Source organism: Pan troglodytes, chromosome 17 (assembly GCF_028858775.2).
Source record: "Pan troglodytes isolate AG18354 chromosome 17, NHGRI_mPanTro3-v2.0_pri, whole genome shotgun sequence".
NCBI classification, from domain to species: Eukaryota; Metazoa; Chordata; class Mammalia; order Primates; family Hominidae; genus Pan; species Pan troglodytes.
In genome coordinates this window covers 62,983,408-63,000,669 of record NC_072415.2, presented here as the reverse complement: position 1 = coordinate 63,000,669, position 17,262 = coordinate 62,983,408, and the positions used below count along the sequence as shown (strand labels likewise).

At 34.3% G+C, this 17,262-nt stretch overlaps 1 protein-coding gene across 19 annotated transcripts in view; it reads right to left on the bottom strand.

The window, feature by feature from the left end:
- DCC (DCC netrin 1 receptor) overlaps positions 1–17,262 on the bottom strand; it is a 1,196,048-nt gene that overhangs the window by 594,273 nt on the left and 584,513 nt on the right. For all 19 annotated transcript variants that reach the window (XM_512137.8, XM_063795721.1, XM_063795722.1 and 16 more), the window contains exons 4-5: positions 13,791–13,941; positions 12,275–12,411 (exon numbers count right to left, since the gene is read on the bottom strand). In XM_512137.8, the coding sequence (XP_512137.2) occupies positions 12,275–12,411; positions 13,791–13,941 (288 nt within the window). The remainder of the gene's footprint in view (positions 1–12,274; positions 12,412–13,790; positions 13,942–17,262) is intronic.

The following is a 17,262-nucleotide window of genomic DNA, read 5'->3' as shown; positions in this document are numbered from 1 at the left end:
CTCAACTCTACAAAATTTTTTTTTTTAATTAGCCAGGTGTGGTGGTGTGCACCTGTAGCCCCAGATACTTGAGAGACTGAGGCGGAGATAGCAGTGAGCAGAGATCACGCTCAGCCTGGGAAACAGAGAGACCTTGTCTCACCAAATAAAATCACAATCATACAAATGCTCTTGATTTTAGGGGAGATAACTGATAAGCATAAATTGTCCATTAAACAAAAAGGCTTACAGGGGAAAATGGGAACTGAATTGTTCCTCCATTTACATGGAAGGGAATGAGGAGGTAGTAGGTTGGTACAAAAATAATTGTGTTTTTGCCATTGCTTTTAAGGGCAAAAACCACAATTACTTTTGCACCAACCTAATAGGAAGAAGAAAAACTCATTCACTGCTATCTTCTTCTGAGTCAAGAATGTCATATATTATTTTATTGTTTTAAAAATAAGAAAAATCTCCCTCTTTGCATTCTACCTGCCTGCACATATATACATAATGACTTACTGTAATCTCAGAGAAATATAAACACTCATATACCACGGGTGGAATGTGAAATTGTGTCACTGTTTTAAAACACCATCTGGTAGTTCCTCAAATTACCAAGCATTGTTTGGTAATCCAGCAATTCTACTCCTTTGGTGATTCCCTGCTCAAATACACTATACTTAAAATAAAAATGAGTCCATACCTTACTACATAAAGTTACTGAAATGATTGCACCAAGATATATTGAATAAAAAATCAGAAAAACATTTATTTAAAAGTGTATGAAGAAACGGCATATATTGCTCCCTCGTCTTTGAAAATTGGCAACCATAACTGATCCTAACTCTTGCTGACTTTGTTTAAAACACTTCTGTCTCATGTGGTTTGAGTCTTATCACAGAGTCAAACTCCTTCTGGGATGATGTCTACTTCTGTTACTTCAGGACAACTTTAGCATAAAATGCCCTCTTGGGCAGCTTTCCACCACTGTCAGCAGTTCTCCTTGTGAGCCACAGATTGTCAATTCACCTTGCTTAGATTGTTAGGGATAATTAAAATTATATTCTTAGATTGCCTTTTTAATGGTCTGTATTAGTACATAGACTTTGCTTTTCCCTCGAGGGCCTCTACTTCATTTGTCCAAGAAAGAAAAAATTAGACTCATCATCATCTCAATAATATATGCAAAGCAATGCTCACATTATTTTCTCCAGTGGAAGGGAGAAAGGAAAGGGAGGGCCCAGCACACAGTAGACTCTCAAATAAATATTTGTGTAATAAATAAACCTATCCTACCACCAATCCAACTTGTATTTCCATTACCAGTTCTAACTCCCAACTGAAATAACGAATGATTTTGCTACCAACAAACAGTCTGAACTTACATTGTCTCTTCTTCTAATTCATATAAATATTCAACAGAATCTTTTAAACATATTTTGCACATAATTTTGCATACCTTTTGACAACCAGAGTTTCAGCTGAGGAAAATAACTAAGATAAGTAATCTGCATAGCAATGGGAAGAAGAACCTAATAGGTGGGATTTAATCGTTTTCTTGATTTAATTCTGCCTTATATTACACACCTGTATCCTACATTTAGGATCAAAACCCTACATACAAAAAACTCTCTTAACTCATTTCAGTATGATTCATTTGGTAATTACATTGTAGAGGATAATCAATACAAACGTACCTAAGGCACTTCTTTTATGACTATTATCATTAAATGTATATGACTGAGGAGTCCTGTTAATAAGGGCAATTACAGATATATGTAAAATTTAAGGACTGCTACGTAGGCAGAGGCAATGATGTTGTAAATTCAAAAGAACTCCATTCAAAATAAGAATTACACATTGCAATAAAAAGATCAATATTATCTTAACATATTTTATTATAACTAGTTCCCATTTATGGCAAAGAGCCTAAACCTAAAACTCAACATGGTTGATCTACCAGCAAGCTAAAGTAGGAAGAGACTGAACACCCAAGTCTGAGGTAGATGAGCCACTAACCTCAAACAAATGGATAGGTAAAATTTGGCCAAGAATACATGCTCAAAAAATAGCAGCTAATATCACATATTATTCAGTAAAAAATAAAATTAAAGCCTATGCAAAAAATAAAAGGAAAAAAGCCATATCAATTTTGAAGTATATGTTTTCTTCCATTTCCAAACAAATCTGAATTGATGGTGTGTGAAGATATACATGCTTGTTTGTAGTAAATTGAATTCATAGAGCATATCTGAGAAATGATTTAAAAAAGAATACAATTTCATCACAGTTAATGATATATTTACTATTAAAATTGATATAGGTCATTTATAAATATAAGACCTAAAATATATATCATACCTTACACTTAGTAATTATTAAATAAAGGGATGATAGCAAACAAAAATAAGATGAAAGGACATCAAATTTATAAGGATCTAAGAACTACACAAGACATATTATGTAAATGAGAAATTATTTTTGATCCACTGCTATTGTAAATGGGAATTTTTTACACTCCTAGAAATCTAAGATTATTTGTGCTACCAATATGTAAGCAATGTTGATAATATAAGTCTTCATTGTTGCTCATTTTTGATAAAAAAGACCAAAGAATCTTTTTAGCAGTTGTTCTATTTTTAGTGATTGTTCTGTAACGCATACAGCATCTACTTTTTCTGTAGTTGTGTTAGTCTTCTTAGACTGCCATAACAAAATACAACAGACTGGGTGGCTTAGACACACAAATGCACTTTCTTATAGCTCTGGAGATTAGGAAGTTCAAGATCAAGGTACCAGCAAAGTTGGCTTCTAGTAAGGGTCCTCTCCCTGGCTTCCAGACAACACCTTCTCTGTTCTCACACGGCCTTTTCTCTCTGTGTAAGGGTGGAGAGAGTGCTCCAGTAACTCTTCTTCTTAAAAGGGCATTGTTCCTATTGGATAGGCATCCCCTCATTATGACATCATTTAATTTTAGTTACTCATTTAAAGAAAGGCCTTTCTCCAAATACAGTCACATTGGGGGTTAGGATTTCAACATATGAATTTTGAAAGGACATAATTCTGTCCATTGCAGTGGTCAATGAAAAAATCATGAATCTCAGTGGAAAGCTTATAAAACATTTCGATAGGAAGTTAGATAATTTATATTTTATGCACATTCAATTGCATTTCTTATGCTTAAAACTCAGATAACATAGATAAAAATCTAAGGGTTTGAGTGATCCAAATGTAGAAGACATGGCTTCTGTTTTTAAGTTTCTCCCTGTCTAGCTGTGAAGAAAGCATGAACAGCAAGGTGTAGAAGCACAGAAAAAAGTGAAATACATAAAACACATCACAAATGGACATCATCTTTTTCCCACAGAGGGATGTCTATGTTTCTAGAGATTACTGCCAAAGAAATTTCAATGTATCACTAGATATTGTTATATTGATCACTAGATATTGTTATATCAATCGCGCCATAATTCATGAGAACTACGTAGGGACTAGTTGCTGTTATGTACATTTTATAGATAATGATAATTGGATATGAAAAAGTACATAGAATATTTTAATATTTGTGACATTTGGGATGTCTTGGTTTGTTTAGCTAGCTTAATCTTTCCAACTGGCTTTAGGCTTCTCATGAAGGCTAGGAGGGTATCTTATATTACTTTATTTCCCAGAACACCCAAAGCTGTGCCTGATTATTCTGGAATCTCTCTCCTCTACTTTTCACACTCAAACGGACACCAAATCCTATGATAAAGTAATTATCATTGTTTTACAAACGAATAAGAAATTACTTAATAGGTGCGATGTACACTATCCAGGTGATGTTATACTAAAAGCCCAGACTTCACCATGATGGGAAATATCCAGGTAACAAAACTGCACTTGTAGCTCCTAAAGCTCTACAAATATGAAGAAAATAATGAAGGAATTGAAGATTAGAGGTTTACATAGCTGGCTAAGATTAAATAGCTCACAAGCCACAATCAGAAATCTTTCCCTATGTTTCCATTGCCCTTAAGATAAATCTAACCACATGAGCAAAATACTCAAGACCTATATGGATTCTCCCATCCAGCATCAGATTCCTTTGTACCCACAATCTTTAGTCACATAATTCACTTCCCATTCCCCATCCCGCTTATTTCCAGACCTTTGCACATTTACTACCTCCTGTCAGATACTCTCCCCTCAACACTCCCTCCCCCATTCTCTCATCTTTGTTGCATTCTTTATTCAGGGCCCCTTGTCTTCCTCTTTCTCAGCAGCTCTTTGGCCTTGTTAGCAATTGCCTGCTTCTTGTCTTTTTCCCTACCTATCCTTGAGGCCTGTATCTGTGTCGTATCTTCTTATGCCCAAAGACTACTTGGCGGAATGCTTAGTACACAAGAGGCACTCAACAGTTGGTTGCTAGTTTTCTACTCACACTGTGGTTGAGCTGCATATCTAGGACTAGAAACTATATTCATTAGTTCACCGTATATCCAGCCATATGTTTCAAAATTTCTAAAGCATTTTGAGCAATGAGCTACTAAGGTGGACTTTTCCAGCTATCTTACAAAACAGTAATGTTTAACAGGGGTGTTTAACTTCACCCATATATCTTTATTTGGCCTCTTCTTAAATCACTTTTAAGATGATTTTTCTAGACCTTTCTGAATAGCTTAGTCTATTATGTATTTGCAGAATCAGAACCTCATTTAATGGTTGAGATAATCGTATGCATTTGAAAGAAAATAATAAGTTTAAAAGGAAACTTTAGAAATAGAGAGTAAATGCATGTATTGCATATATATGTATATACTATGTTTATGTATATGTATGCACATATACAAAAATATACGTGTGTATGTATATCTATATCTATATATAAATATTCTGAGTCTATCATCTTCAGGCTTATTGAACACATCTGCGCAAGGTGGACACGCTCAGCTCTATAGAGAGAACCCTACTTAACACATTCCTAGAGGGCAATTACAAGTTTTTTGTGTTGCTACACAACTGCTTTAAAGGGAATTCTAGAACCATTTCTGGAAAGTTCAAAGATATTTTTATTTTCTCACTGATGTTCCACTTAATGGCTCCTACTGAAGAGACCATCCTCAGTAAAGTTCCCACTCATCTCCACCTGTGTGTGTAAGGACAGTACACAAGGTGTGTCCAAAGCCTGGCACTTTGTAAAAGATCAAATCACTTTTTAAATTATGCATTTCTGCACTGATTCAGACATGGGATCAATCTAGACCCAAAGCAGTGGCAAATCTCTAGAACATTTATGGAGGGCTGTCTTTCTTCCTGTGTGGAGCTGTGTAAAAGTTGGGGATGGGCAGATACAGAAAAGGACATGTTCACAATTATAGTCAGATTAAAATCCTTGAGCCAGAAAGCTGGACGTATTGAACATAAGAATGGAAAAATACCACTTTTGACTTCTTTTATAAAAGTTAGATTTTAAAATAAATAATACAAGTAGTCATGGCTAAAATTAAATTAAAAAGTTGACAACAATATTCCAAGAGCCTCCTTCCACATTTTCTTCTTTAGGACTCCTCCCACCCCTGCCGCTTCGGGCTTTGTTTTCTATGAGAGTGGAAACTACCAACTCTTCACATCTTCCCAGAGTCCCTGTTTACATATAACGTTTTCGTTCTTTTTTTAAATAAAAGTTTATTCAGATGGTATTAGGCCAACTGATTTTATGAATTGTAATTATATGAAGCCCACTGAAGCCAGGTTTCAGATGTTTCTGTAGTCTTCCCAGAACCTAGTGCAATCCTTGTACCCAAAAGGTGTCCACCAATACTTTATCGATGGTTACTGTAAGTCAGAAATGCTACCATAAATGGCTATGATAAAGAAAATATCTATAAACTTATTTCTATTTTATTTATTATAAATAAGGTTGTCATTAATCTTGTCTAATAAAGATATCTCCAAAAAGCTTAATGATTATGGAATTTTCCATTTTTATTTTATAAGAAGGAAACAAAATGCTAAGCTTCAAATTATATTTAATGTATATTCACTCTGTAAAATTACTGAGGAGGGCAACAAAATGTCTTTTCTTCTAGTCTATAAAATGATATTCTACTTGAAAAGTCTGTTAGTTCATGAAGGTTCACATTCACAGACAGTGAAGTACAAGAAAGGACTGCAAGTTGAAAGGCAAAACAAGAGTCTAATAAAATGTGTGATTAAAGTTTTATAAGCAGAAGCTTGGATTTCTTGTGGGATTTTATCTTATGAAGAATACAAATATGATTAAATTCTTAAAAATTATGAAAGGTAAATTTAAATAACATTGATAATAAAGTTATTTTCTTATCATCCATTTTAAGAAGGCAATAAATTCAATTGTTCATATAAACTCAGTCCTGCAGGATAATCCTAACTTTATATCAGAGTAGTCAAAGATTATTTCAAACATTATACAAATATTCATTTTTGGAGCCTTTTAGAATAATTAAAACAGCATATCAACCAAATCCTGAAGTAAATTATGCCTTCTAGAGTAGTTATAAATGATATAAAGTCCATGAGAGACCTTTAAAATATGTCCAATTACCAAAAAAAATTCCTTAAAAACAGACAAAAAGCACCAAGACCATGAAAACTCAAAATATAAACATATCACTATTTTTAGAAATTAATCATGCTTCTAATTTAAACATTCAACATGTAATCCATAACCAGATTTTTAGAGATAGCACGGTTCATAGAATAAAAATGTAAGTCTAATGACAATGCTAGCAACCACGAAGAAAAAGATTTGGTGCCATATGCAAAATGTAAAAATGCAAAGGCATACACAACATAGTCAATATTATTCTTATATAAAGAGTTCCTATAATCAATAAAATAAGGATAAATGTTTCAATAAATGTATGAAGGTCAAAAAAGACAGCAAATTCACAAAATGTAAAATGCAAATGTCCAAGAAAACTATAAAATGAAATCTTAATTTAATAGGAATATAAATACTTACAAGGAGACTCCATTTTATAAAATGTTTAGATATTCAAAATTGTGGGGGAAAATGCACTCTGAAGGGAGGCAAAGTTTTGCTCTGCCAGTGAGGGTTTAAGTATTTCTGGGATACTTTTCCCTCAGATATGAGCAAATAAATGACAAAGATACTTAAGGATAATTAACTTAGTGGGTTGTTTTTGTTTTTGTAGATACAGGATCTTGCTATGTTCCCCAGGATGGACTAGAGCTCCTAGGCTCAAGAGATCCTTTCCTTCAGATTCCTGAGTAGCTGGGACTACAGGTGCAAGCCACCACACCTCGCTTAATTAAAACTAAGAAACATGATAATGTTCCACAATATAAAGCTGAAGGTTGGGTGCAATGGCTCATGCCTGTAATCCCAGAACCTTGGGAGGCCAAGGTGGCAGGATCACTTCAGCCCAGGAGTTTGAGATCAGCCTGGGCAATATAACCAGACCCTGTCTCTATAAAAAAAGAAGAAAAAAAGAAACAAAAAATAAATAGCCAAATTTGGTCCTAGATACTTGGGAGGCTGAGAATGGATGATCCTCTGACCCCATGAACTCAAGGCCACAACAGAGCAAGACCCTGTCTCAAAAAGGAAAAAAAATTAGAACTGAAGAACATAGACATGTGCACAGGCACACACAAAGAAAGATGCCATGATTTATCCTGAAGTGAAAATGAGGATACAATATAGCATACATTTCACTTATATGGAGAAAACAAACGTGAGTGTGTGTGTGTGTGTGTGTGTGTGTGTGTGTGTGTGCGCGCGCGCGCGTGTGTGTTTGCAAAGTCCAGGTCTTTGGATTATGTGTATGTTAGCATAATCTCAATATTTTCTGAGTTTTAACATTTTTATTTATCTCATTTTTAAACCATAAACATGTCAACTTTTATACCTCCACATTTATTTTTCTGATTATACAAACGGCACACCACTTTGAATAAACAAGAAGTTACAGTAAAAAAATAAGCAATACCCGATACTGAGTACACTTTTCACCTGCCTCTGTGTCTACAGATTCGAAGTATGGCAGTTGTTTTAACCTCATTTTCAAAGAACAGCTTGTATTCCTTTCTTCCCTGCTCCCCTGTCAGCCTTTCAGCTTTGTCAAGATCATTACATTACGGTCACGTATTTTATTTTATGTAAGTGACTAATTATTAACCAAACTAAAATTTCAGATTGTTCTTATTTACATCACATAAACCCGCTTCTTTTTATAGCTGTTTCAGTAAGATTAAAAATAAATAATAAAAAACGATGAATAAGAATGTGTGGAGCGGACAGGGCAGATAGTAAAGCATATGCCTAAGATATGTGGGGGATATCCGACCATATCTTTGGTCGGATGCCTGGATTTGGATCTGGATCCTCCCTTGGGATAGCCACTTATCTTTCTGTGCTAAAATGCCTTTGTTTGTAAAACGGGATTGAACGTAACACCTAAGGTTGGGGTGTGGATGTTCAATACTTCTGCCTCAATACTGATATTTTCTTCCCTAGAGAGGCAGCTCCTCGAGGGAATGACTTCTGACCTCACCACTCCCCAGTACCCACTTTTTCTTGGTTTGAGGGGAGCCTGGATCAGGATACATGACAGATAACTTACTGAGCCTGGAAGTTTGAAGAGACTCCTTTCACCTACAATTCTCTCTTGGGAACAGGCCTGACCAAAGAGAGCAAGTGCTCTCCATTGCCACCAGCCACCAAGCAGTGAGACAAGCTGACACCTGAGTGACATCCTGCCAATATAGACACTGCCCATGTCCAGATGGGCATGTGCCTCCCATGCAGATGCAAACCATGCTCAACGGCAGCTTCTTCAACAAATTAAGGTGATGTTTGACTTACCCTATGCCTTACTGCTGTTCTTGTTTCTCACTTGGTACAGAAGTACAGAAGGCAAGAGGGTTGTTATCTAATGGGCTCGACCTACGTACTTCCCACAGAGGATACTGTAACAAATAACTGTCTCACATGGTTTGAACTCAGTAAATGCTGTTTCTAATATATCTATGTGTATATCTATCCACATATATGTACATATATACACATATAAATATGCATGCACATGTGTGCATATGTACATGTTTTACATACATGTGTACACATAGATTAAATTATTAATGCATATTAACTGTATTATATTATGTTAATTTATGTTGTCAATTTTTTTAACTTTTACTTTAGATTCAGAGGTACAAGTACAGGTTTGTTATATAGATAAGTTGCATCTCACTGGGGCTTGGTGTACAGATTATTTTGTCATCCAGGTGATAAGCATAGTGCTCGATAGTTTTTTGGTTCTCTTCCTTCTCCCACCCTCCACTCTCAGTAGGCCCCAGTGTCCCACATTGGAAACTAAACATCAAGTACATAAGGACACACTTTACATCTTTGTGTCCATGTGTACTCAATGTTTAGCTTCCACTTATAAATAGGAAAATGCCATATTTGATCTTCTGCTCCTGTATTAGTTTACTTAAGATAATGGCTCCATCCATGTTGCAGCAAAGGCCATGATCTTGTTATTTATCTGGCTGCATAGTATTCCATGGTGTATATTTACCATATTTTCTTTATTCAGTCTACCACTGATTGGCATTTACGTTGATTCCATACCTTTACTATTGTGAACAGTGCTGCAATGAACATACGCATGTATGTATCTTTATGGTAGAATGATTTACATTCCGTTGAGTATATACCTAATAACAGGATTGTTGGGTCAAATAGTAATTCTACTTTAAGTTATTTGAAGAATCACCACACTGCTTTCCACAATGGCTGAACTAAGTCACATTCCCACAAGCAGTGTACAAACATTCTCCTTCTCTTTTCTCCACAACCCCGCCAATATCTGTTATTTTTTGACCTTTTAGTAATAGACATTCTGACTGGTGTGAGATGGTGGTTCTCATTGTGGTTTTCATTCACATTTCTCTAATGATTAGTAATGTGGAGCATTTTTTGGATGCTTATTTTCAATATTTTTTACATAATAACACTAGTCAAGGTTCACTAGAGGTATTGTAATAGAGACTAATCATCTGGCCTAAGGAAAAATCAAAGAAGCATCCAAGTGTCATACCACTACCAAACTTTATGTGGGCATATGTGCATCAATGAAATATGAGAAGTTTATGGAATAAAACATGCCAAGATACCAAAAGTATTCACTTCAGAGGTATAGAAATGCACTGCCTGTAGTGGAAATAATTATTAAATATTTTCTTGTGCATCTTTGGATAGTTTTATATGTATCAAACAGCATCTATTTTGTAATTTACACAATTCACAAAGAAAAAATGCCAGTATGAGTATGCCAATACATATATACACACATATATGTATACATGTGCATATATGTGTATATGTACATATATGTATATATGTGCATATATGTGTATATGTACATATATGTATATATGTGCATATATGTGTATATGTACATATATGTATATATGTGCATATATGTGTATATGTACATATATGTATGTATGTGCATATATGTGTATATGTATGTATGTGCATATATGTGTATATGTACATATATGTGTATATGTACATACAAACCTATATATACGTATATATACATATATACGTATATACACATATATGTGTGCATATATGTGTATATATATGTATTGGCATACTCATACTGGCATTTTTTCTTTGTGAATTGTGTAAATTACAAAATATATATCCATATATGTATATATATCCATATATATGTGTACATATCCATATATATGTTTATGTATACATATGTGTATATATGTATATGTATATATACACACATATGTATGTGTGTGTGTATATATGTATATGTATATATACACACACACATATGTATATGTGTGTGTGTGTGTATATATATATAGGCTAATTTAGTTTATCCCCAGAAATCAGTATTTGCATATGTTTATCTCAGATATCAACGAACCATTACATGTCAAAATAATGTGCATTAATTTGAAATAAAATTTGACCTCATGCAAGTAATGGTTTACCTATGACCAGTGTAAATTCTAGCGTATTCCATAACCAAATCTGCCTTATAATCAGTAATATACAGCACAATACAATTTCCATCATAACCATTTTGTGTTACTGAATTTTGATACTACAAATGTGAAAGTTCTCTATTCTTTGTTTCACTAAAATATGAAATATGACTCAATTAAACTGTGCCATTTTAAAGGCAGCTAATATTTTAGTTGGTATAATACTACCTCTAAATCCAGAGTTTAAGTCTTTTGCCCATTCCTGGTTTAATGTTTATGATTTGATCAAAGAACAAGCAACGTCATTATCTAACCCATGATATACATTATTACCATGTCCACAGATGAAAGTGTTTTCTGAATAACCTTTGAAGACAAAAAGCAAAATGGATGGAATAATATCATGGTATAACTTAGCAAATATAATCAGCATATGATATATTTTCATTTTTACTTAATAACTTTTAAATAGACTATGATTTTTCTGAGATTCTTTAAAAGGCAAAAAGATTTATTCCAGAGGAAAAATTCCTAAGATTCAATGTTTGGTTGTTGTTACAGAAAAAAAGCAACTGAAATCCAGATGTTAAGGCACTTTCTCCAAACTACATAATTCAAATAAAACTGGTTAAAATAAATCTGGAGTAATTGATAAAAATATGTGTTTGTCTGAATATCTGCCATGTATAAGAATTATTCGTTTGCAATGGCACATGGGTAACCCTGCCTTTTGGAATATAATGAACCCCTCAATGCTCCTTAAATCTCTTTAAATTATATTCTTGCTATGCAACTTTTCCTTACATATACCTTATTTTAATGGTTCACTTTCAACACTCACAGTATTCCCATGTTAATAAAACAATCTTACCAACATACTGAATCTAATGTCAGAAACCCTGTCATCTCAAATAACATCTGCCTTTTTCCCCTCAAGGATAAATATTTTGTACAATTTTCCTTCATTTATTTTCCCAGATATTTTGGAATATCATATTTATTATTCAACACATCTGCCATTAATAATTTTTGGTACTTTTCAGCTGTATCACTGGAATAATTAGACTAAAGCATAATATATCTGGATTTTAATTAATAAGTATTCAAACATTGCATATAACCCCTATGCAATTAATCAGAGCAAAGCAAGGACATGTGTGGAGTATTGGGACTTTGCAATTTCACACTAATAAACATAGGAATCAATTCAGTGATGAGCATTAAAATGTCGCGGTGATATACTTTGAAAGGTACAATATAAACTCATCTCCAGCCACTAACTTACCCAAGACTGTGAGCTCTGCAGAGGCACTAATATTCTCATTTTTATATGTGACAACACAGGTATACATTCCACTGTCATCATCTGTCACATTGGAGATAAGCAAGTTGCTTCCACCCAATAAAGAATACTTTTTAGACCTGCAAGACATAGGGTAGGTTCAGAGTAAATTAACATATGTATATATTAAGCAAGATACTCAGAGCTTTAAATGACCTCCACCAAAGCTCAAATTAAGACACTGGAAAGAAACTGTGTATCATAAGGGCTTGATTAAAGTCTCACTTATTGATCCAAAAATTCACTCAAGGTAAACTACTCCCATTGGAAGATTGTGTGTAGCGATCAAATAAATGAAGCAGATTAAACTTGGAAGTAACTTTAGTGCTAAAAAAAAAAAAAAAGATAGATAATCTAGTCCAAATCTCTCATTTTGGATTTGAGAACCTTGAGGTCTAGAGAAGTGGTACTCTGAAGTGAAAATCAATGTCCTGTGTCCTGAAATCCAATTTAGTGACCTTTGTACAAAACCATATTTGATACTGCACTAAGAGTGCTTGGCTAAACGCACAGAACACACCTTGATGTGCTGAAATGGTAACTGGATTTCTTGTGTGTTCTAATGTTCTCAAAAATATTGTAATATCATATGCCATGCCTTGTTGTTATCTAAATATTTAAGGTAAATGAAATTTAAAGATTAATTTATGATTGATGGACTTACCTTCTCTTTAAAAATAAGTATGTTAAAAAGGAGAATACCAGTCCTCAAAAATCAATGAAATTAAGTAAGATCCATTTCATCAGAAAGACTAAGTATTCCATTCTATTGAGAGTTTACTTTCTAACTGTATCTTAATATTAATGTTCCAGCAATTCAAAGCCAGCCAAGTTATTCTGTCTTCCCTTAAATATTTGTTATAGCTGGGAATATGAGCGATATAGTTGAAGCTAAAAAAATTGCTCAAACTATATAATGACATGCTACATATTTGAACTCAGAAAAATTTAGTTTCATTTTTCCCCTTAGCTTTATTGAAGTACAGTTGACAAAAATTGCATATAATAACAGTGTAGACTGTAATGTTTTGGTATATGTATACATTGTGAAATGATTATCACAATCGAACTGATGATCATATCACTTCACATAGTTATCTTTTGTGTGTGACACAGAATATTAAGGATCAAACCTCTCTATATACCACTTTCTTATAATGGAATCCACCACAATTTCTCTGCTGAAGACTCTTTGGGCAGGACCATCTCAAAGGCAGCCCTGACTTCCTCAGTTTCCTTTCAGAATTGATCTCATGGATTTTGATCTTTTCCTCATCTTCTCATCCCAGTGGCTAAATATCTTTCATATAACTGTATCATGCCAAGAAATGTGGAAAAATATTCAATTATTATGAAAAACCCTAGTACTGTAGGTACTTATATCAAATTAGAGAAACATAAATAGCAGCATATACCATACAAAAGTACACTTTACAAAAAAGTCTTAAATGTGAAATACCTGAGTTGGATGACTTCCTCGCCTCGTAACCATGTAAAACTTGGCGGAGGATAGCCAGAAACACAACATTCCAGGACAGCATCTTTTCCTTCAATGGCTACTACATTGGATGGTCTTTGCAGAAAATACAGCTGTCTATGCAGTCCTGGATCTATAAGGGGAAAACACAGTATCATATGATATATGAAAAACATTGCAAAGATAAATGATATATTTTGATTTTTTTCCTAACAAAAGATGGAAAGAAAGATGGAAAGACACCAATGAAATTTGTAAACTCCTAAAATAGTTTTTTTCATCCCAAGTGTATAGGATTATGATATTGAAATATTCTTAGCTGTTGATGACATCATGGTATAGGGCATCAGCTTGAGGCTATTCATGTATCTGAGGCTACCCATAAGTAAGCAGGAATTGTTTACTTATCAGCATTAGAGAACAGAAAAATGTCAATAGCTTTTCTAAATGTTATTGTCCAAAACTTATTGATATGTTCAGTTTGCCTACCACCAATATCGATTCTGCTTTCTTCTACATTGTTTATTGCTTCTGTGGCTTGGAAAATAAGAGAAACAAATATATTAGAATTGACATATTCAAATTGTATTAAATAGCATACAGGTACTGAGGAGTAGAATACACAGGTGCTGAAAAAATAACTGCTTTCTTAGAAAAGGAAGTCAGATTTATATAACTGAAGTTGGTTTATTTTATAACTAGTCTGTGTCTGGCTTTTTATTTTTAACTTTAACAACATTTCAAAGAGTGAGTTTGCCCCTAGAGCTGAAACCCTGGGTCAATGAAGGGCTCTGCATCCTTCTACTTCATCTGATGCATTTACTAGTTCTATATATGGAACACTATTCACTTTTACTAGCAGATAACTGAAACAGTCTTTATGCGACTTAGGAAGTCTTTTGATTCAATCCTTAAATGCATTTCATCCAAAGTTGCTAAGATTATATCAGGTGGAATAAGCAAAAAATTCACGAAGTTCTAAGCCCCAAATGCAATGCTCAAGTAGGCTTGCTGACAGTTAAGAGCTTCTATTTACCTTCCTATATAAGCTCTACCGATAATGCCTGGGGACACACCAAAACCAGTCCTTGGAGGAGGGTGTTCTACCCACGGCAACATCCTCTGACCAGACCTGTTGACTAAAATTATGTCACTCAAAGTTTATTTGAGACAAGATGCTGTGTTTTCAAGTACCCATTAAAATCCGCATCTCCTGAGGAAGACTTAATTGAAGCCATCTTCAACCTAAATCATTCAGTGGGATTAGCCAATAATCTGTCATTTTGCAGACTCAAAGCAAAATCTGGATGCAAAGAAAATGAGGCAATGAAATCTTTTAAACTAGGATCGGGGTGAGGAGAATCGCTGAGGGAGAACAGACCCAATCGGGTCATAGCATGAGCTGCTGGTGGTCAAAGAGAATATAAAGTGGGAGGGGACACAGGACATATTTGACATTATCTTTAGTCTTCATTAGCCTGACCCAACTCCACACAGGTAGATCACAGTGTAATAAAAAGGACACCAGTTCTCAAGCTAGTAGTTGGGACAGTAATTGTTATCTAAAGTATTCTTTGCGTGGAGAAATAAAATTTCACACTTTCTCAGTCTTCCCACATTTGCTTCTGGTTGTTCCAGCAACAAAAATAAATACTCTTCACAATGAAAATATTGAGAGCATTTTCCAAATGTGTTCATCTTTATTATATCAATATTGTAGAAAAATGTCTCAGAACTTTTGAAAATTGCTGATGGTATGCTTCATTTCCTTTCTTCAAAGTGACTTTTCAAATCTCGCAAATATGGTTTGAAAGACAATACTGCTTAACAATAAATTTCCTGAACAGGAAAGTTCCCAAAATATGTATTTACAAATAGTTGCCTTGATATTAGAGGCCTATGCATTTGAATATTTTACTTTCACCATCTGCTCCTCAGTAGAAATGTTTCTACAACTTACACTATACAATACTGTTCTACAATATCCCCTGTGAAAAGCATCAAGATCTACTTAATCTTCTAGCTAAAAAAGAAAAAAAAATTACCTAGGACCTATCAAAGATGCTACTAATTTACTCATGGAAGGGACACTTTTTCCTTTTATTTATTTATATTATTATTATTATTATTTTTTGAGATGGAGCCTCTCTGTCACCCAGGCTGGAGTGCAGTGGTGCCATCTCAGCTCACTGCAACCTCCACCTCCTGGGTTCAAGGGATTCTCCTGCCTCAGCCTCTCAAATAGCTGGGATTACAGTCATGTACCACCACACCTGGCTCATTTTGGTATTTTTAGTAGAGATGGAGTTTCACCATGTTGGCCAGGCTGGTCTCGAACTCCTCATCTCAGGTGATCTGCCCACCTAAGCCTCCCAGAGTGCTGGGATTACAGGCGTGAGCCACCAAGCCCAGCTGAGATTTTCCACTCAAACTATTTTACTTTATCAGGAAACAAAATCACGCAACACAAAATGGTTATTTAATATTTTATTTAAAAATTTTTATTTACCAAAGAGTTGAACAGATAGATAGTTCAGACTATTCTCATATATCAGGTCCCCATCCCTTGCAATGCAGTTTCTCCTATTACAAACATCTTACACTAATGTGGTATAGTTGTTTTAATTCATGAACCAATATTGATACATTATCATTAACTGAAGTCCATAGCTGACATTATGGTTTACCCTTTACTTTTCATAATCCTATGGGTTTGACAAATGCATGTCATATATATGTATTAAAATATCATTTGGAATAATATCAGCATCCTAAAAATCCCTGAGCTTCACCTATTCATTACACTCCTGCCATCCCTACCAAACTCCAGGCAACCACTGATCATTTTACTATTTCTATAGTTGTACCTTTTCCAGGATGTCATATCACTAGAATCATAAAGTACGTAGCCTTTTCAGACTGGCTTTTTTCTCATAGCAATATACATTTAAGATTCCTTCATGCATTTTCGTGGCTTGATAGGTTATATTTATTGCTGGGTAATAATCCATTGTCTAGATGTACCAGTTTATCCATTCGTCTATTGAAGAATACCTTGGTGGCTTCCAGTTTTTGGTGATTATAAACAAATCTGCTATAAACATTCAAGCATACATTTTTATCAGGACATAAATTTTCAACTCAATTAAATATATTGGAGTGCAATAGCTAGATTGTATGGTAAAACTGTTTAGCTTTGTGAGAAACTGCCAAACTGTCCTCTGAAGTGGCTGTACAATTTTTCATTGCCACCAGCAAAAAAAGTTCTACATCCTTGTCAGCATTTGCTATTGCCATTTTTTTTTGTATTTTAGCCATTCTAATACACGTGTAATGGTATATAATAGATGTTTTAAGTTGCAATTGCCTAATGACATATGACGTTAAACATATTCTTATGTTTACTCTCCATTTTTATATATTCCTTGGTGAGGTGTCTGTTCAGATCTTTTAT